At 38.4% G+C, this 22,715-nt stretch overlaps 1 protein-coding gene across 1 annotated transcript in view; it reads right to left on the bottom strand.

Annotated features, from left to right (window-relative positions):
• Cped1 (cadherin like and PC-esterase domain containing 1) overlaps positions 1-13,921 on the bottom strand; it is a 240,246-nt gene extending 226,325 nt beyond the window's left edge. Inside the window, exons 1-2 of the mRNA XM_042696039.1 lie at positions 13,737-13,921; positions 12,792-13,261 (exon numbers count right to left, since the gene is read on the bottom strand). Coding sequence (XP_042551973.1) covers positions 12,792-13,043 — 252 coding nt within the window. The 5' untranslated portion in view covers positions 13,044-13,261; positions 13,737-13,921. The remainder of the gene's footprint in view (positions 1-12,791; positions 13,262-13,736) is intronic.
• Between the last annotated feature and the right edge of the window lie 8,794 nt (positions 13,922-22,715).

The raw sequence follows: 22,715 nt of genomic DNA, 5'->3' as shown, positions 1-22,715 counted from the left end.
GCACACTACACTATCACTTCTTAATGAAAAAAAGAGAATATTTCTAGTAACTACATTTATGGTACACATTATGCATTCTTTTCTCTAGAGAGGCCAATCGCATGAGAATATTTTCATGATTTTTTTTTCCTTTGGGATATAATCATTTAATTCCCCTGCCTTTATTATCCCGATGTGTTTCAAAGCACTCTCAGCTAGAGTGTATAATTTTATCTCATTGCAACAGACATTTCCATCTCCAAGACACAGGAAACTCCAGTACACAGCTCATCTCCAGTATGGAGCTCAGTCTCCCAATTAGAGTCCCTAATAGCATTCTTTCACCTTCAGGGATTAAAGGGGTTAAAGCAGGATCTGTTTCAGATGCAGATTGTTTGGGGAGATTTTTCAAGGTATCCAGGCCACTGTCTCCAAACCACACATCTGTTCCTGTGTCAAAACAAATATGACACATCAGAAATCTCCAGAAATACTACTGTTTAAGTAACCCTTATTTTCTTCTAGAGACCATTCACTATCATCCGTTTTCCAATCCCTGACTCTCCCTTCCTGTATTGGCTACTTCATCCCAGTTTTTTTTTTTCTCTCTCAGACATATTCACAAGATTCTTACAGCATCACACATTAGCTTCAGTCTGTCGATACCAGCAGTGACCTGGGTTACATGAGATTATCCAGGAAAACTGCTAAAATAGACTATGTGGTGAATAACTTACATCCATGTCAAGCCCCATGGTATTATAAATCAAGAAAGGCATGCTCCATTCCACCTATCAAACATGCTTTCTCAAGCGGAATAGAAACGAAGTAGCCTGCACAACCTAGATCAGTGGAATGTTTTTACACTTACTTTTCTGTGTCTATAGCTGTCACATTGGAAAGGTGATGGAATTGTTACTGCAGGACAAGGAGCTTTAAGCTTGTTCTTGTGCAAAAGTTAGGGAAGAAAGGACACAAGCACAGAATAAAAATATTGGGTGTTTGTATCTATATTTAAAAATATACAAAGTACTTTTCAGGGAGGTCAAAAATTACACCCAGCTTCTTAAGAGCAGAGGAGAGTCAAGTGTTTTCTAGATGCCAACCAACTCTAGCCCATCAGCATGCTTGAAGTTTTCAAATATAATGAGTTGATTCAGTTATTACAAGTAACATTTATAAAGCTTCATTTTTCTGATAAGAAGACTTGGAAACTGTACCTTTATTTGATGATGTTGTTGGTCGTGGGACCTGAACTCTGGTCCTGGGTGCTATCTCTCAGCTCTTCAGCTCAAGGCAAGTGCTCTACCACTTGAGCCTTAGTGCCACTTCTAGCTTTTTCTGCTTTTGTGGTGCTAAGGAATCAAACCCAGGGCCTCATGCATGCAAGGCAAGCACTCTACCACTGAGCCACCTTCCCAGTCCCAAATTGTACCATTTTTAAGGAAGTAGAAAGACTTAGAAAAAAATATGTTCAGTGAAGTAAATCAGACCCATAGAGACAAAAGATCCATCTTTTCCCTTATACGTAAAGGCTAGATTTAGCTTACAAACTCATAAGGAAACACACTAAATGTTATGCAACCATATGCAAACGTATTAACTGAAATAAGGAAGATTCCAGGGAGATTTAGCTTACAAACTCATAAGGAAACACACTAAATGTTATACAACCATATGCAAACGTATTAACTGAAATAAGGAAGATTCCAGGGAGATTTCAAATAGTAATAGTCCTTGTTAAGGACTAAGTAAAAAAGCAAAGTAAAACTCCAGAAAGGAGTACTCTAAAGGGGTAAGGCAGGGTCAAGAGGAGAAGGGTATACAAATGAAGATAGGAAGAGGGAGAGATGTAATCAAAAGTCCAATGTATGTCCTAAAAATCTAAGAAGAGTGAAGGAAGGGGTGAGGAGGGGAGGAGAAGTGAGAATGTTAAAAAGGGTGACATTGATCAAGATATACCATATGCGTAAACTGCTTTTTTAAATGACAACTCCTTTATACAAGCACTTAAAGATAATGTTTTAAAAAAGAAATTTTAAATTTTAAAACAAAACTTGGGGTTACAAGAAATAGTAAAAGTTTGCCTGTAGTCCTCTAGACAGCTAATGACAAAAGGAATTTGAAACCAGGAATATGTACATGCTTAACAGGCTTGATTTTCCAGAGGTAGTTGGGTCAATCCACATGCAAAGCAGAACACTGAGTTGTAAGGTCCGCTCCTGGATGGCTAGCAGACTCCACCCTCCTCGCAGCAAAGTCTCCACCCAGTACCTGCGTTACCTAGGCAACTGAGACACCTGGAAGAGGTCACATCTGCATCTGCTGAGGTCACATCTGAATTTGATGTGGCCACACCTTTCCCCGCCTATACCCTAGATAAGGCCTAGCTCAGGCCCAGGCTCTCTCTTTCTCTCTCTGTTCGTTTCTAGCTCTTTCTCTCTCTGTTCGTTTCTAGCTCTTGCTCTTCTTTCCTAGCTCTCTCTGCTCTCTCTCTGCTCTAGCTCTTTCCTCTCTCTTTCCCAGCCACGTGGAGTGCCAACCTTGCCTGGTCCCAGCAGGTCTACTGAATAAACCTACCCCTTACCTGAATACCACGTGCATGCTGGTGCTGTTCTTACTTGGCTACCTCTTTTTAAAAACCTAACATGAGTAAACTGGTGATTTCTATTAAGAGTGTCTACCTAAGGGCAAGAGATAGCAGAGATAGTAATAGTTCAGAGAACGTGATGAGGCCCAGTCTGCACTTCCAAACCCATTTTCTCTTACTTGTAATTATTGCAGTTCATCTATTATTTCAGACATAAGCAGCTCAAGCCTGCACTGATAAATTTTATTAAAAGTGAAATGATTTTTATTTAAAATATAAGGGCTAAGACTGTGGCCTAGTGCTAGAGTGCTTGCCTGATATGTGTGAAGCATGTGTGAGGCCCTGAGTTTGATCTCCACCACAGAAAGAAAGAAGGATGGAGGAAGAGAGAAAGAAAAGGAAGGGAGGAAGGAAGGAAGGAAGGAAGGAAGGGAGGAAGGAAGGAAGGAAGGAAGGAAGGAAGGAAGGAAGGAAGGAAGGAAGGAGGGAGGGAGGGATGGAGGGAGGGAGGGAGAGAGGGAGGGAGGGAGAGAGGAAAGGAGGGAGGGAGGGAGGGAGAGAGGGAAGGAAGGAAGGAGAGAAGGAAGGAGAGAGAGAGAAGGAGAGAAAGAAAGAGAGAGGAGAAGAAAACCACATGATGTTTAAATGTTGCTGCATGTCATGGCACACACCTAAGGCGGGGGATCTTGTATCTGAGGCCAGCCTGGGCTGCATAGTAAAATCCTGTCACATAAACACAGAAAGGTTCTTAGAGATACAGAAATCATTCAATAAACCATTCATCATTATATTCCCTTTTTAAGCTCCAGAATGATAAGTCAAAATGCTGTTTTACTTTTGAACAAGTCTCCCAAAAGTACAGCTGTTGTCAAAGTATCATGTACCTTGTACATTTCTAACTTTGGTGAGTGTTTGTCGGGGAACATATAAATTCTTCAGCATGAGCTCATCCTTTTAGTAAGAACAGCTCCACCAAAAAAAATCCAAAGAAAGCCAATAGGAAATATGAAAACAGCACATTCTTTTCACCTCACAAGGCCACAGATTCAGAGTTAATAACGGAAAGGTTTTTTTTTTTTTTTTTTGTAATATCAATGTGTCTAGTGGCTTTCATTTTGGAAGGGTTGTTCCTCAAGAGTTTCCAATTCTATCAGGATTGCTTGGTGAGAGAAAGAAGCAGAAGCTTTTGTCATTCCTGTGAAAGAACGAGGAACAATGGCACCTAGGAAATGATTAACTCCTTGATATGTAGAAAATTCAATATACCTCATTCAATTATGAGCTTCATCAAGCCCTCATTAAAATTTGTCTAAGATAAGCAAGTATGAATTTGTTTAAAATTCTCTCTGAACAAGCAAATTTTCACCATATGCATATTTCATTATAAAAAAAATTTAGCACAACTCTAATCAGCTCTCTCAGAGAAATCCACAGGCATTAAATGTTCATCAAGGAACCCAACTTACCCAAGAGAGTCCCACACACTTACTGTGCTGAAAATACCTCCTGAGAGCTTCCTGAACACTCATGCCTGAATGTAAAGACCATCAGTGTGATTTTTAAAATCTATGCCTTCAAATCCAGTTAAGATATTTTTAATATATAAAAAGGAAAGCTCAAAATCTAAAGCAATCTTTTCAAATAATGGAAATTCCTTAATAGAGAAATTAGAGGATGGTGACCAAGAGAGCAAGAAAGATGGGAAGTATGGAAAGGTACGCTGGTTGGGAAAATATGTTATTTAAAAATATACCCAGCAGATACTTGAGGATGTTTGTAGATTAAGGATCCCAATTAGACAAAGGAACTCAAGGCAACAGAAGAGATGGGTGATAGCTAATGAAACAATTCAGGCAGCAGAGTGACTTTCATTAAACCGAAATCCAAGAAATAGTGCAGGAAGAGGCAACTTAGATTTCAGCCAAGAGAACAAAAGGAATTCCTCCCATTTCCTGGCCTCTGCCCTCTAGTTGGTCTGTTCTGACCTTCAGATTCATCATTCATTCATTAATTCATGCCTTAGCAAGATATGATGTAACACACACTGAATATTAGATACTTTTGTAGCACTGGACATAGAGCAGCAAACAAGTTAAATAGTCTTTGCTCTGAAAGATCTTATATTACATGGAGAAAGACAATAAACAAACTATAATAGATAACTGGGTATATTCATTCAGGGTCCAATACCTTAACCTCCTTCCTCCACTCCCTACCCAAGTCTCCTCTACACATCTTCAGCTCTAACAGATTTCAGATTTAAGAAAAAAATAGGCATCATGTAAGACTTTGACTACAAATAAGCAAGCCTCATTTGATTTGTCTTGATTCTACATGTTTGCTTGATCGTAAAAAGGTAAGAGACTTTCATCACAGTTACTCTTTTCCCAAGGACTTAGGTTCATTGCAATAACTATTTATTGCTGGCCTGCTTTGTGAAGGGCAAATGATAGGCTTTTTAGGGGCTGCAGAGATAAGTAAGTCTTCTAAGAAATTAAATAATAATTTTCCCAATAGTTAACTGAGTCCTCCACATCTGCCAGACATTTTAAGTGCTTTATATGATTTATCTCATTTAAGCTTCCTGCTAGCCTTGGGAAGTAGGTAATAATATATTCATTTTCAAGGAAGGAAACTAAATCCTAGAGCAGTCAAGAAATGTGCCCAAAGTAGCAAGTTAACAAATGGTCTTAATTTGAGACTCAAACTTTTCATGCTTCACGATTCTGCCTCCTCAGTGTTATTAGTTTCTTAAGGCTCCTGTTACAAAGTACCACAAAATTGGTAGATTAAAACCAAAGATATTTATTGTGTCACAGCGCTGGACACAAGAAGCCTGAAATCTAATGCATTGGAAAAACCATGATGTCTCTGAAACCTGTGATATAATCTTCCTTGCCTCTTCCTAATTCCTTATGCTTTGCTGGAAATCCTTGGTACTATTTGGTGTGCAGCTCCACAGCTCCTACTCTACCATTTCAGCACTTCCTTCCTTTGTGTCTGTCTTTTTATTGATGTCTTATAGGAACACTAATCATCATATTGGACCAGAGGCCCAACCTACTCTACTGTGGCCTCATTTTCACTAATTGAATTGGTAGCAACTCTACTTCTAAATGAAGTCATAGTCTTAGGTAGTGGGGAATTAGGTCTTCAACATACCATTTTTGGGTGCAGGGGAGGCAAAGACAATTCAACCCATAACATAATGAATGGAAGTAGATAAAACACATCTTAAGTCTTAAAAACAAGATACCAAGTTGTTAATGTGGCCCTCTTTTCCTCCCTTATCACTGCAAGGTGTTAAGCATAAAAATCCTTAAAGAAAATAAAGAAAAGTGTTTTGTTAGGGATGTTTGAGAGCATCTCTACATGTGGAGGTATGAGCTCTGATGAAGGTGAAATTGCCTAGGTGGAAGACTTTAATAATCATCAAGAAGATTTCTAGAGAAGTTCACTGGATTTGATTTCTTCAAGGGACAAGGCAGAAGGGAGATGTTGGAGCCTGGAGAATGGGTGTTGGGCTAGCTTATAGCTCTATCACACAGAGGCAAAGTTGGAGGCAAGACTAGACAGTTTTGCAAGATTATGCTGGGGTGAGAAATGGAAAGTGGATTCTACTCAAGTGATCAACATGAAAACTAGTAAAAAAAACTTTTTACCAGGGTTTTTAGGACAGCTGTGAATAGATAATATGGAGTGTACAGATGGAGGATTAATTCATCTAGATTATTGGTGATGAGTACACAGCATTGAAATGATAAAGGTAGTCCATAAGGTTTTGGAATCCAACTACAATCTGATCTCTTTGGGTTCAGAACAATTCCACTTTATACCAGCCACAAAGGCATGTGCTAAAGTGACATTTAGTAAACATGTTGAATACAATAAAGGTTAAATGTGCTTCATGGTCTCAGAGAGAAATCACAAGTTAGAGCTAAAAAAAGAACACCATATTTAAGGTCAATGCATTAGCTAGGAAGAGGAAATCAAAGAATGGATCACAAACCAAGGAAATGAGATAGAATGGAGACACACAATGTAAATATAGTAATATTACTCAAAGGTATACTTAGAGGATTAAGAAAATAAATTTTATAACATGGATGAGTTTTATCCCTATTAAATCTCTGAAATATTTTTTAAGAAAGAAAGAATATTGTGACCTTTTTACGTGGGCCATTGGCAGGCTCAATGGAGTTGATGAGGAAAGGGTAGGGAAGAAGCAAGAAATATTGAGGATAACGTTATACTTTAAAAAAACATGCAACCTGGAAAGCAGAATAGCCCCCTTTATGGAAATAGGAAAGTCCAGAGATGTGATTTTGACATAGAATGGTTTTTTTAGGGAATTTATTTAATTTTTTTATAGTTTTTCTAATTCTAGAAGAGATAACAGGAAATTGGAGATTGAGGTGATGAGTGATTTGTCCTCGATGAATGAGACATCATGCACTCATCATGAGAAGGATGGCGCAAGACATGTAGAGGTCCAACTATATTTATGTTTCTTGTCAGAGGGAAAGAATGAACTGTGAACCGAGAAAGTGAGTTATCCAGAGAGGGTACAAGATGATTTTGTCACAGAATTCAAAACTGAACGTCTAAGAATTGATGCCCTATAGTGTAAGATCATGCCTGGTCATCAGGGATTACCATGGAAGACATTTTGCTAGCAAACACCAAATGCAAAGATAGCAATGGATAGGTAGCCATGAATCACAGGTACAGCATTGCTTAGTAATAAAGCAGCAAGTACATTCAGCAGGTTGCCAGTTACCCAGAAAGCTTACTGTTGCATTAATAGTTGCAGGTATGGTTACTGGCAGAGGGAATGACCCAACTGAGAGGTTCAAAGTTGGAAATATTATCAGTAATAGGGTAACTGTGAAGCCACTTCTGGTGAAGGCTACAGAAGGAGTATTAAAGAGCACATGAGAAAGAGATTTGGTTAAAAAGAGAGAGAGAGAGAGAGAGAGAGAGATGAAATGGCTCCTGACTGGTCTTCAGACCTTGAGTTCCACACTGCGCTAGTCCATCTTGCGTAGAGAATGTTTTCTAGAATGTTCTCTCTAAAGCATCTATCTATTCATTCCAACTTTTGCTTTAAATTCCCCAGAGATTCTCTGTTGCTTTCAGAATCCAGACTTGTTATCAAGTGCATATTTACAACATCTAGACCTTGCTGGCCTTTCTGCATTATGTAAAAGCCTTCTTGCTTCCTTCAATCACACACACACACACACACACACACACTCACACACACACCACATATACCACTACCACCACACCATAACAAATACTTTGTGCTATGTACCAGGCTACGTGATTTTTCCTTGCATATGTCGGTTTTTCAGTCTGTAGTGCTTTTTTCTTTCTTTCATCTTCTCTAGCTTCTTTGCTGCCCCTTCTCTAGCTCCTTTCAAAAAGTAGTCTTTTTTTGTTTTTAGTGCTGGGTATTGAACTTAGGGCCCTATATTTGCTAGGCGAGCACTCAACTACTTGAACCATGAGACTAGTCCATTTGTTTTTAGTCTGTTTTTAAGTTCATCTTGTCTTTTTCCTTCTCTCAGGACAACCTTGGGTTATGATTTTCCTACCTCTGCTTTCCTCCTAGTGGCTGGGATTGTAACTGTGTTTCATTACACCCAGTTTGTTTTTAGAAAGAGTCTCACTAAATTTTGTCTTGGCTGGCCTAGAGCTGTAATCTCATCTCTGCCTTGCAAGTAGCTGAGGTTGTAGGCATGCACCATCATACTTGGCCCCCAAAGTAGTCTTATAATGATCAGTTTCCTAGTGCTATGTTTCTTTTTATTTGTCTCATGGTAGTTTTTATTTCTGTATACTCAGTATCTCCTAAAGAGCCAGATACCTACACATTTCCCAATAAATATTTATTAAGTAAATGAAAAAAAATGAAAGAATAACTGAGATGGATCAAGAGGAAAAAGAATGAGAAAGAAGTAAGGTTTTTTTCTTTCTCTTTTTAGCCTAACTGGAGGGTTTTCAGTGAGATAATTACAGTTTTATTTATTTAAAGAAAGCACTCTTGAGCAATTTCTCAAGAGTAAGAGCACATTTTGACATTTTTAGTGCTCTTATAAAAAATAAACTTATTATCACTCCTGTATCAGTGGTTACTGGATCACGTGGCTTTGCTCATTTACTCCTTCACTCACAACCCCCTCACTCAGGCATGACAATTTTCACATCATTATTGCAGTTCCAAAGCTACAGACTCTGCTTTTACTACCTCTGCCATCAATGGCCTGACTCTTATGACAGTATTAGTTGACTGAGATGGTCCACTTCTGCTTTTCACTGGAAAATGGAATCCATGGACTTGGACTCTCCAGTGGCCACCTGTGGTCCAGGCTACTACCTATAACTACCATGGACTCCAAGCAATGAAAGATAGAAGCAGAGGAAGCCAGGAGATGCATTGCTAGTCTCTGCTTCCCATTACCTCTGAGGCTTATTCTGAGATGCAATAATTATGGACAGCTTCCGTGGCTGTGACTCCCAATAATAAGCCATTCCTGTTTGCTGTCCCTTCTACGCCTTTATCATCCCTCTCATCCCCTTATAGCCTTGGGGTTGCATTTTCCACTAAAGTAGACAATGTGTGAGTTTGACAGAGCTTTCTGTTCCAAGAATACTTGACAAAATGAGTTAAGGTTGAAGACATTTTCAAATGTTAAATGCACCATTTACAAGAAGAAGTACAAACAAAATTAATCAGAACATTTATAATAACACTGACTTATTTACATTGGGCTAGGGCTGGATTCTGGGAGGCAAAGAGTCAAGGTTTTATAGCACAGTTAGTGAATAGAATGGAGACGCAGAAAGGCATGGAAAATAGTCAAGCAAGAGTCAAAGAAATAGTGTTTCTCATTGTGAAGCCTCAACAGGAGATAATGAGAAACACATGGCTCTCAGAAGTACAGATGTGTTCCTCAAATAGCAAAGTTCCATTAGAGGAGCATGTACTGAAGAGATTTTCTCCCATTGTGTCTGTTTGTAATTTAATGTGTTCTCTGTGTTATGCCATGTTAAGGTGTGAGATTCCAGGAGAGTAGGAGAATGGAGTGGTAACTGCCTTCCGTGAAGACAACATAAACTATGTTTATATGTAAGTTGGAATCATTCTACGACTGGGCAGATTATCAGACAATATTCAAACATCTAATATTGAAGGACCATATAGAAGAAATGGCAGTTATACCAATGCTTAACAAGGCACTTTGGAACACTCAAATGGAAAATGAATTAAAACTTGGCCATAAAGAGGGAGAGAACTTCCTTAGTATTGAACATTGGCAGATAGTATACCATGACCTCAGTTTATACTGAAAACAGCTTTAGAGATTGACTCAGATCCCAATGGTAAAGCTGTGGAGGGCAATGTTACTCAGGTTCAGATATTTGCTGCTTATAGAACACTCTTTCTAGGCTGATAGAGTGCAAAAGGATATTGCTTGGATGCAACTGCAACCAAAACAGACTGGAAACTACCTACTGCTTCCTCATCAATGAATAAAAACTGATCAAGATATATTCTGGCACACTCTGATTTCTGAACATTTAGTTCTGCACACTTCACTGAATTCACTGAAATACACATACATATACTACGTACACACACACTCATTGTAAGCCCACATGTCTTTAATTAAAATTTATTTTTCATTTTAAGTTTATCCACATGCAATTTGCACACCTAAAATGACAATCGGTTACACCTTTAAACATACTGGTTATTAAACATTTTGAATGGCTTTTAGTTTTTAATTCTGAATATTGGACCAACATAACTAATTTTCCTGGAGCTCTTCATATGCATATTCTTAGAACTGTTGCATAAAATTTCTTAGGGTTATATTTATTTTATATATTCAAATACATTTTGAATCTGTGAACTATAGATTCAAATCAGTTGTTCTAAATTCAACTAAGCGACTGCTTTATCAACATTAATATTTTGGCTTGCTAATAAAAGTAATAACAAATTTCAAAACATGTAGATTGAAGCAATGCTACTTCTAAAAATACCAAAGGGTAGTTATAAATCTTAAGGAACATTTTATACTGTGTCTTTCATTTATTTCTTAATGAATTGTATAAATAGGTATTTTTATAATATAGTGATCCAAATGTAGTAATATCTGTATATGTTTCTCTATTTTAGATATATGAAAGTACATTTAATTATTCCAATGGGTTATTATTTGATTCTTTTTTGAAAGGATATCTATTGCAAGCAGAATTTATTTGAGTTAGTAACTCAAATAAAATTAGCTCTAAACCAGTGGCTGGCTCAAGGTCTAAAATGTAGGTACCCAAAGAATGACTGCAAATATTGTTTCCATAACCTCTGGGTTTCTGAACTATAATTTTGCATCTGCAATCTTGCTTATGTTTAAATATTTAAGACTGTGAATCATTTGAAAACCCAAGTCATCACATGTTTGGTGTTTTTGTTGAAGAAAATTCTAGAGTGAATGTTTTATACCAACAGCCAATCTGTTTCAGATGGCTGTAAGTAGCAGGCAATCCAAAGTAGAAATGGAATTTTCTATGACAGTCTACAGTAATGGTTAACATATGCTTATATGGCAAACAAAGCAGGAATTACAGAAAGTCCCGCAGGGGAATAAGAAAGCCTGTAAGCTAAGGAATAAAGCCTTTCATCGAAAAGTCTTAGAAAATGTTTTAAGGGCTTAAATATAAGCTATCTTGACCAAAAGAAATTACACTTCCAAGAAGTAGAAACTAACAGAACTTTCAAAGTCAATTAAAATGATCATCAATTGGATATGTCCAAGAAAAAGAGAATTAATGTTAATATAAATGAATCAAAAATCCACATTCTTTAATTCTTTATACCACAGAAAAACTGATTTACATGATCAAGCCAAGTTTCCTGTCAAGGAGTCTCTACTTACGTTATCTGCTATTCTTTCCAAATTTCTTGGCTTATGGTACTCTTGCTAAGAAAAAGAAGACACTTAAAAGTCTTCAATTTTCTTACTTTCATCTAATGTTATTTTCATAGCTATTTTCTGTTCTGATGTTCTTGTAGTTATGGTTTTGTAAATTATTACAAGAGCTTTGAGTTTTATTTCGCACATTCTGGTCCTAGGGATTCTTATTTCTTTTCCTCTGGGGAATCCTCCTGCCACCATGTCTGCTGACATATCTTTCAGAGTCAATCATGCTGTCAGTTGATGGCGATTATTCCTCTCACATATTCATGTGTCATAGTGTTAGGAATCTGACGTGAAATGAATAATGATGGTTGCTCATGATGGTACAGGTGTTGGTGCTGGTTTCTAAGAGGAAATTGTGACCCAAACAACGACTAGGATCAGAAGATTAACGTGTTTACCACAGATATTGGATATAACCTAGAGATTTCTAAACTCTCTTGCTATGATAACTTCTGGTGGTAATATAGAATCTAATGTCTCTGCTATTATAATTTTGTGTGCCTGAGTTTTCTTCCCCCTTGTTTTTCTTTTCTTTTTGTTTCAAAAGTCATCATTTTACTGATTACCCTGAACAGAATGGCCTATTAAAGGGGATACTCTGTTTTCTTTGTTTCTGTTTCATCCTATAATTGGCATGATTAGTAGTATTTACCTTCATAGTTCCCTAACTCTACCGATAATAAAACAGAGCATCAATTCATTTTAAGGAAGCCTGTGACACTAGTCTTTTAAGTGCTTCAGAAATAATTATGCCACTTTAGAAATGCATGCAAGATTAAGATACTGATGTAGTTGATAACAAAACTGAAGTTTGAAGTGTCTGAGTCTAGAATGGTCCAGGCATTCAAATCGACGACCTTAAGGAAAGATACACTCAATAGTCATCAAAGTTTAAAGTTTTAATCTACTTCTCTTGTCTATACATCCTCCATTCATCTTTTAGATTCCTAATATCCTAGAAAGGAGTCCAGCACACACGGAGACACGCTGAAATCGCTCTATTTCATTCCACTACAATGAAATAAAAAAGGCTGATAAAAATAAAAGCCAGAACTTTCTGGAAGTAAATTTAACAAATAGAAGCTTATGTAACTGTGCTGGCCTGTCATCAGGCCACTCTCTGGGCTGTTTATTCGCCTGGCTCCCTGTCCAACCTCTTGGAAGTTAATTTTAGTTCTACGGAGAGGGCAGAATGCAATCTTTGCATAACCTGGCGCTCTGAGACTTACCTCCTTGATTTCCTGTGCATTACCGGAGAGAAGGAAACAGGGTTCGTCCTTTGGGTATCCTTGCTTGCATGGATATCCTGGGTGCCTGTCGGTGGGGGTGTGGGGGGCAGCCCCAGGAGCAGGGGCTGTGATCTTCCTCGCCCCACGGAGGGTCAGGGTCTGATAGAAGAGACAGAGTGCCACCACCAAGCCCAACAAGAAGGGCCGAGGGCAAAATCGCCGACGACAAAGGAACCCTGGGCGACAGACCATGACCAGTTCAGCTTCACTTGGCCACTTTCCACGTTGTCGGAAAAGTCATAGCAGCTATTTGTCGTCAGCATGAAGTACCACAAGTCTGTCTTCTTTATCCACAACTCCAATCACGTCTGCTCCATCTTTGCTTAAGAACTTCCCGAAAGGGTCATGCCCAGGGGTCATAGGTCCCCTAAGTCAGATGTGGTTAATGAGAGCCCTTCCATGGAGGACTGCTTTAAAAAAAAAAAAAAAGTTGTAACTAATAATGGGAGGGCGTCTCAGGCTGCCAAACTGTTGCTTCCTGCAATGCCTTATTTCCATTAAACTCACAGTTAGGGAGTCCAGTTCTATCTCAGCATTACAGGAACAAGGGAGAACACCCCCCCCCCAAAAAAACAAATCTGGAGTCAGAACACAGCGCCCAAGAACGCAGAAGGTTAAACCCCAAAAGCCTGTGGCACAGCTGGGCGCGCGCCAGGGTACCCTAGGAGTTTTTCATTTTCCTCCCTGCTCCCAGCCTTTTATGTTTCTCCCCTGCTTCCCTCCATTCGATCTTTAAATGGCCACTTCCCCATAAGCTCTTTCATTTTTATTTTTTATTTTTTTACATAAAATGGGACTCGTGGTTGGCAAAGGACAGCGTTACTGTCAGGATCTTTGCTTGTATTGGTTTCCATCCCATTCAAGTTCAAAGTTCTGTGTACTTACTCCGTTTTCATCCTTCTAGCCAGAAAAGAAGGGGGGGAAAGTTTCCATGATCCCCTAAAGGATTGTGAAGCAAAACCTCTCCGAGAAAACACCCAGATGAATGACTCCAAGAATTCATCTCACACCCAGAGACACACGCAACTCCCACACAGTCACACGGACCCGCCCGTGCGCGCCTGCGGCACCCTTGGCCCGGAGCTGGAGCACAGGACGCGGGGCATCATCGCAGAGTCACCCCTGGCCCCGGGGGGGGGGGGGGGGGTGAGCGGGGCGGAGCTAAGGCCCAGCAGCCCTGGCTCTCTGCGGGCAGCTGGAGCCACGCTGTCAGGTCTAGGTCGGAAACCCTGGGCTTTTTCTTAGACTGGAAAGAGCACTTGGAGTGTGCCTGCCTGCCCAGAGCGGCAGAATGGAGGCACGCCTTGGATGTCTGCTTTACCCTCACACAGCACTGGGAAAGAGGGAAGAAAAAAAAAACAACAACAAACAAGTATCTCCCAATTTGATGCCAAAGGTCAAAGAGGAGACTAAAGTCCTCTCTGAATAAATCGGGAGATTCATCTCTCCAAGGGATTGTGGTTACACTTAGAAAGAGAAGAGGGTCACAAGTACTGTCTGGACCGCAGAAAGAAGCTGGAAAGGACCACAGGACCGTCGATTGAACTGTTATGCTCTTGTCCTGGACTGGTCTTTCAAAGGCAAATTGCACAAACTTTTTTTTAAAGAGTGGATGCTAGTAGGTGTCAGGGAGGTTTTTTTGTTGTTGTTGTTTGTTTGTTTTTTAACCCAGCAGGAAGGTATTCCCAGCATGCTTTTGTCCCGAGTTCAAGCTCAATTTAATTCTCTACAAACCCTCAGATGAGCAGCTAGCAGTGCAATTCTGAAAGTCTATGCCCTTTGGCTGGGGCAGCTGAGGACCATGCTGGAAGCCTGGTTTAGGTTGACAGCAAGCATTCCTCAAAGACTTTGAATCTAACTAAGTTTAGTAACCAAATTTGAACCAACCCTTTCTTGCGGGCTTAAGTTCTCCGCAAATACACCCTAAGAATGAGACCATCCCCAAGACAGGCTTTTATTTCGTAAGACGGAGCGCCCCCTAGAGGTACCCAGCTATTATAGCTTCAGGGGAAAAATTAAACTAGATTTATCACAAGTCCTTCATGTGTCCCCTCTAGCTGGCTTAATATTACTGGCTATATAGATGAAACTCCTTGATCCCAGGACAAATGAAGGAATAGAGAAAAGTGAAGTGCCACTTGACATTTAGAAGCTAACAAAGCTTTAAGAGGAAATAGCGTAAAAAATAGCTTTGAATGTCATACAGTTGTGGATACGATAGGATTTGAAAGATAATAGGACTTGTGATCAATACATTGGATCGATCTGATGAAATCCAGGATGTGGAGAAGCTTTTTACTGGAGGATATAAGGTAAGTAGGTAGATCTATTTATTGAGGCCAGAAGTCAGAATATTCAAGGTTTCAGGCATGTGAAGAGTCATGCATCATTACATTATTGCGTTCAGCCTACATAAGATTTAGTCAGGAGCTAAAATAAAATTGCCTATGCAATGGGGGGAAGTAAAAGACAATAGCATGGAAAAATATAAACAGATGCTATAGCCAAACTTCCAATGTTATGAACCAAAAAGAAGGTGAGAAAGTGGTGTGGCAGAAATGATATTGGTCAATTGAAGAACCCAATTTCTCATTTTGATGAGCTGAGTAGGGGAAGAAGTAGAAGACAGGTATTAGCAAGATAGGGGTTTGTTGGAGTGAGGAGGTGCAAAGAGCTAGGAAAGAAAGGGCAGTATGAGCTGTCACCAAACAGACTAGAGAGATCTACAGGCCTGTTCTGAGTTTAGAGAAAAACCAATCTGAATATGAATCATAGTATTACTGCTTCTTATCTGCTGTTCTTCAACTAGTAATTTTTGTCTCAGCCCTCCTCATTTGTACCATAAGGTAACCCCTTCAAAGTGTTGTTGGCATCTAGGAAGACTTACTCATTCTGGACATAGCTGATGAGGGAATAGGATCCTGAATTCCCATCTATTACATTGTAGTTCTGGAAACCATACTCAACAGTCCTTGAGTAAAGTATCATTTAATCTCAGACTCATAACCCAGTAATTATCAAATACCTGGCTTCAGGGGATATATCAGATCAAAGGCAAACACTAGCTTTTGTATTTGTTCTTTTCCCTTCACTTTTTGAGATGGAGGTGGATGACAGATGCTGTCTTGAGAGGATGAAGGTAAAGATGGTATGGAATCAGTGTAAGGGGACCACACATGGAGGTACTTATACTTGAGGAGTAGATCAGATATATTTGTTTTTTAATTATTTTTTATTTGAAGTCAATAAATTTTTATTTAATAATTTTCACATGTTGTGATTCCTTCACTGCCCATCAAAGTGAAGCTCAAGATTTCTCTTGAAATCCAAGGCAGCCCTTTTTGAAGCAAACAATTCAAGCCAGCCGTACCACTGCTCAGAGGCTGCAATCTAGTTGCTCTGTTCAAATGATTAACAAAAAGGTGAAATTCTGATCAGCTCTAATTATTTTTAATTTTAATAAAAGATATAAATTGCCAGGCTCCAGTGGCTCATGCCTATAATCCTAGCTAATCAGGAGGCTGAGATCTGAGGATCACGGTTCAAAGCCAGCCCTGGCAAGAAAAGTCAGTGAGATTCTTATCTTAATAAGCCACCAGAAAACCGGAAGTGGTGCTGTGGCTCAAATGGTAGAGCCCTAGCCTTGAGCTGAAGAGTTCAGGGACAGCATCCAGGGCCAGAGTTCAAGCCCCATGACCAACAAAAATTAAAAATAAATAAATAATGCAAATTGTACACATTAGTGGGGTGACAGGGTGCCATCTGGTGTTTCAATACATACATATGTTCCAATCAGGTCAATCCACTGTCAAGTATGACTGTTTTCTGGTAAACACATTGAAAATTCTCCTAGCTTTTTGAAATATATAGTACATTGTGTGTAATTATGAGATTGTGCCACAGAGCACCAAACTTCTTGTTATAACTTCATACACATTGACCAATCTTTCCCATCCCTCCACCATCTCCATCCTTCCCAGCAGCTGGTAATCACTATTCTATTCTCAATTTCCGTTTTTAGATTCCACATATAACTGAGAGTTTGTGATACTTGCCTTCCCATGCCTGGCTTTTGTTACTTAACATAATGATCACCAGTTCTATGTTGTCTCAAATGACATGATTTCATTCTTTTTATGGCTGAACAACATTTTTCTTTATTCATGCCATCAGTTGACGGACACTTAGGAATTGTTTCCATTTCTTGGCTTTTATGATTAGTGTTGTAATGAACATGGGGCTGCAGGAGTCTCTTGGACATACTGATTTCATTTCCTTCAACTATTTATTGCTAGATCATGGTTCTAGTTGTATTTTTTAGCAGTGCTGACGTTTAGATTCAGTGCTTCACACCTAGGCACGTGTTGTACTGCTGAGCTATATCTACAGCCTTTCTGAGCACTAATTATTTCTAAGATAGGGTCCTGCTTCCTGCTTTGACAGTTGCCTGACCCTAAAATAGGGTATTTTTAAAATGACAAACACCACCACAACCTGCTTCTTCTTTGTTGTGATGGATTTTCACGAATTTTTCTGCCCAGGTTGCCTGGAACCACAATCCTACCCATATCAGCCTCTCACCTAGCTAGGACTATAGTTGAGCACCACCGTGTCCAGCTGTAGATTAAAAAAGTATGTCAGGAACTTTTGTACCAGGTTGGACTCAAACTGCAATCCTTATCATCTCAGCATCCGAAGTAGTTAGCATTACAGGTGTGAACCTTGTATGTACATGTACATGTGTGTACATGTGTGAGATGTGTGAGGCAACATCTCACTTGACTTTTGCATTTTCCCTCTAGAGATGGTGAGCTTTTCAAAAAATATATCTGTGAGGCAATTATGTCTGCTCAGTTCTATTGCTCATAAGTAATTTCAATATTCAAGGGCATGAATTTAAGCAGCATCAAGGCAATAGATTGACAAACAGCATTTCAAAGTTCCACAGAGGTGATATTCCTTCCAAATCTCATATTGGATTTTAGAATTGAGTGGCAATAGGAGAAAGTTTATACTCATGGGTTTTATGTTTTTGCAGTGCTGAGGATTAACCCAAGGATTTTGGACATGACACATGGCATATGATAGTCAAATACTCCATTGAGCTACATTTTCAGTCCTGTTTTTTATTTTTATTTATTTTTTATTTGTTGAAGACAGAATCTCACAATAGAACCTAGACTGGGCCTGAACCTTTGATCCTCTCCAGTCTCTGCCTCCTTAATGCTGAGAATATAAAGAAGATACTTTGACCTTACTTTTTTAAATAGGGGAATAAAAGTATGTATAATGGAGAAGATTCTTTAAAGATACTTTAAAGTACTTTTTACTTAATTTTTTTAAAGTAGAGTAATAAATGTATAATGGAGAAGATTCCAGTGGAGTAATATACATCTCTGCGTCTCTGCTTTCTCATTGTATAGGGGCTTTTACGATGGCCCATAGATGACCTCAAATGGTAACACAAGGATCCAAAAATTATGTTTGTAGAGATACATTCAAATGAATATTTCTTTTCTATTGTAATCTTCAGATTCAAGGTCCTTTTTGCTTCCTGCAGGGGACAGCTTTTCTTTTCAGGAAGGCTCCTCGTGATGACGATGATGTAAAATCCAGCTGTAGTTACTCAAGGCGAGTTCTGGACATGCTGTCTAGTGCTGCCTTCTGAGCTCCTTACATCTCTCACCTAAAGATCACTCTAGGATTTTCCTATAAGCTCTGAACATAGGATAGTTTTCTGAATCAGATACCAAATCTCTATTGTTCAAAGTCATCACCCTAGACATTGGAAAACAGAAGACTTGAACATGACAAAAACATTGGGGCTGGGAAGTTGGCTCAGTGGTAGAGCGCTTGCCTTGCATGCCTGAGGCCCTGGGTTCGATTCCTCAGCACCACATAAGCAAAAAGAAAAAAAGCCAGAAGTGGCGCTGTGGCTCAAGAGGTAGAGTGCTAGCCTTGAGCTGAAGAGCTGAGGGATAGCACTCAGGCCCAGAGTTCAGGCCCCATGACCGGACCCAAAAAACAAACAAACAAACAAAAAAAAACATTAATGAACTGGTCAGAGGAAGATGATGTTACATTGAAATCTTGGCAGCTGGTTACTATAAAAGCTCATTTCGCATACATTTTTCCCAATGCTTGTCAACTTTCAATAAGACATTTGGTCTCCAGCATCTTTCTACCCGGTGACTGTATAGACTTAAATCTTCAATGTCCATTTGGGATCCTCTGAATTCTACAACTGATGAGCAATGAGAAAGACAAGGAAGAGAGTGTGGGAAGTCTTTTAGGAGTCAGTCTTCAAGTTGGCATATGTCCCTTTTTCCAGTCTCTTGGCCAGAGTTGGATAACAGGGACTTAATGGAAATTGACCTGAGAAAAGAGGTTCATCTACTTCCCAGGAAGAAAAGGAAACAAAGGGATAACCATAGTAACATATGTTAGTGTCACCTCCCTTCATCCAAGTGTCCTACAGAAGAAAGAGTTAAGCCAAGTGTTCTAAAGAAACAAAAATAGGGAATTCATAATTTGGGGGAGATGATAAGGAAAACTAGAAAAGCAGCCCTTTCTCAAGTGGGCCTTGAAGAGTTAATAGAATTTCAACTGCTACAAAAGGGAAAACACAATTTTTATGTCTTAGCAGAAGACTTCCAAAATAAAGCTAGAAAATGTTAAGCAAAGATCAAGAATGGTTGTAATTACAACTTTAAGAGTTTCATCTTTATCTGTAGCCTAGTCTTTTCTTGTAGAAATACCAGAATTTTCTTTCCTAGAGGATTTATTCATGAAGATTTCATAATTGTCAAGGTAGAATGTCAATAAAAATATATTAGCACTAATTTTAACGATAAACTCTCAAAGCAAAATCTCTTCTGTGAGATTTTTCAAGTTCATGTGGTTACTCTCAGTAGCATGAAATATATTCATGACTGAACAGAAAAATTGAGAAGTATCAGGTCGCTGCCTTAGAAGGCAAATGTTATACTCAGTTAATACATATCCAAATAATGAGTATGTATTTTCCACAAAGCTATGCAAACCTGATTTTATATCAGATTTAGGATCATTCAGTTTACCTTCACTTACATTGAAGAGTTTTCATTTGTCACTCATATTCTACAATCAAACTTTTGTGATACTCTGGAGATGAATCAACAAACTCAGTTCTGCATTTTTCTGCAAGTTTTAATGTACTCAACCCTAAAACTTGCTTAACTTCATTCCAATTTAATTTGCTTCCCTCTGAATCAATTAAGTGGAGTAACTTGCTGCTCAAGCTATGGATTTCAATTTAAAGTCTTCAATATTTTATGGAGTTTTATTGATTAGGGCTAAAAATAAAATTTCCCCTTCCTTTCCAGTGGTTCCACATCTGGAATGCTGATGCCATAGCAAAATACAGCAAAAGTGTGACAATCATGTCAGAAGAATTGTTCTGTGTCCATTCAAGTTTTATATATGCAAAATACCCAACTGATAATTTTCTACTTTGTTTTTGTCTTGTTTAAATAAATACAATCTACAATCTTTGTGTTCCTCAATTAACTATAGTAAGGGTCTAAATCAAATGCTTTATTTTGGATTGTCCTTTAGATCAGCAGCAATCCTTTGGCCAACTCACATGCTAGCACTTGGTGCTGCCTTTTCTAATGGAACATCTGCTCTTAGCTCTCCACAGCTTTCCACTGGTCACAATGTTTACTTCCCCAGCTATCTATACACATATTTTGAATTTGCTTGTACAAATACTAAAATTACTTTTATCATATATGAATCCTGTTTATTATGCACGTATGTCCCGTAAGAGTAGAAACTGCTTAATGAGAACTGCTTTTCCAGTCTCTATGCCCTAGTAGTTTCAAGCAATACCTTCAATACTTTCTTACAAAAGATTGCTTTTAAAAAAATTGTAATTGTAGAAGGCTACCTGATTCAAATGCTTTCCATTATTCCCATCGTTCTTCCTCAAGATTTCACATCCTGATAATATTTTACCTAGTTGATGCATTTTTTGAGGGATATCTGGTCATTTCTAGAGACTTGTCTCACACAACTGAGTGGCAGAATTCTTGAGTGGAGGCCAGTGGTGCTGCTGTACCTGTGTTCTAGCCCACAACATCCAACAGCACAAAATGTCCCAAGTGCTTTGGCCAGGAAATTGAAGTTCCCAAAAAGATGGTTAAATCCTCAGAAGCTTGTGGCAATGGCATGATTTGCTTCCTTAGAGATTGTAATTGTTTTCTCGATCCATTTATAATTTGGGGAGCAGTATAAGTACTGTTCTTCAAAACAAATGTACCTTTGAGAATGATTTTATTTAAACTCAAAATTTTCATCTTTTAAGTCTGTATGAATATATATATTTATGTGTATGTATATATATGTGTACACACATAATAAAGAATGTGTCTACATATATACATACATAAACATACTCTCAGACATGCAGGCAGACAGATAGCCCATTGAATTTTACTGTTTGATTTACTTCAGGACAGTGTATATCTTGACCTAGGGCTAGAATCTGTTTTTTCATCCCTTCAACAAGTTTAGCTTTTGGTACATGACAGTATCAGATTCCATTCTCAATTTGAAACTTATTCCTTGGAAACCCTAATGGTTCCTTGGAAAACATAAAATACATTTTAAGTGTCTTAAGACAGCTACGTAATTTGGCTCCTCCCTCCTTCCCTTATCTGGAATAGGTCTTATCTGTTTACTCTGAAGAATGCTGGCATTCATTTAGCTAACTAATCTGGGTGGGTAAGAGGCAACATTCTTTGACTGAATATGGATCTCTAGTCAAATGCCCACTACAGAAAGTCAAAAGATTACATCTAATCTAAGTCCTAGGAACAATAGACTAGCTGAACTTTTTCTTGCTTTCAACAAACTCATCTCAATTGCTTTTAGTCTACTAAAAGATTTGTAAATGGCAGCCACTAGTAAGGCCCAAGCACCTTTGATACACTTGGGAAACGCATGAAAAAAAAAATCCTAACAAATCAATTCCTTCAACTACACAAGAAAATAATTTGTCATGTTACAGATTAAAAAAAAAGGCTTCAGGAGCATGAACATAAATTTTAATGAATTCTAATGCAACATGCTGGAAAAGCTGTCATAAAAACCTAACTTTGCTCATCAAATGCCTGTTTCTGCTCAAGTTTATTTGGAAATATTTCTGGCTGGCTCTTTGTATGACATTTGACAAACAACTTTCAAGGTCACCTGGTACTTCTTACAACTATTCTTATTTTAATGTGGAAAGCCTCCTTTATTAGAACAGATTTAATAATGTAAAAAGAATTAAAATTCGATCATAATTTTATTTTCCTGCTACTGTACTAAACTTTCTGCTTTAAAGAGTAGCAACTGTACACCTCTCTAAGTGGTGGTGTTCGGTTAACAAATCCTATACAGGTGACAGGGAGGGGCGGGAAACAAGACCTAAACAAGCACACTCACTCCTCCTCTTATTCCACATTCCAAGTCTAACCTGAATCTAATTTAAATTTTCAACCAACAGCAAAAAAATGAGCGATTATAATAATGTTCTCACCTATAGTTTCCTTTGTTGGCAAGGAAGAAAGGTTAACTAAAAACGTTAACAAACCACTTTTGAAGAAATGTTTTTATTAAGCCTATACTTCTAGTAATGTATTAGTTAAAATACTAACAACACATATGACTTTCTACTTTTAAATCAGAAATATCCATGTGATATTTCCCTTTGTCAAACTAAATAAGGAGTTTATCTTGAGTCACTTTAAACTTATTTCTCTATACCTGAACCACAAACTGTTTCAGTAATTCAGATTTTATCATCTTAGAAAGCTAAAAATTCTGATTCACTAGAAA

The sequence above is a fragment of the Dipodomys spectabilis genome, unplaced genomic scaffold (assembly GCF_019054845.1).
Source record: "Dipodomys spectabilis isolate Male_0828 unplaced genomic scaffold, ASM1905484v1 ptg000197l, whole genome shotgun sequence".
Lineage (NCBI taxonomy): Eukaryota > Metazoa > Chordata > Mammalia > Rodentia > Heteromyidae > Dipodomys > Dipodomys spectabilis.
This window is presented reverse-complemented; position numbering and strand designations above follow the sequence as displayed.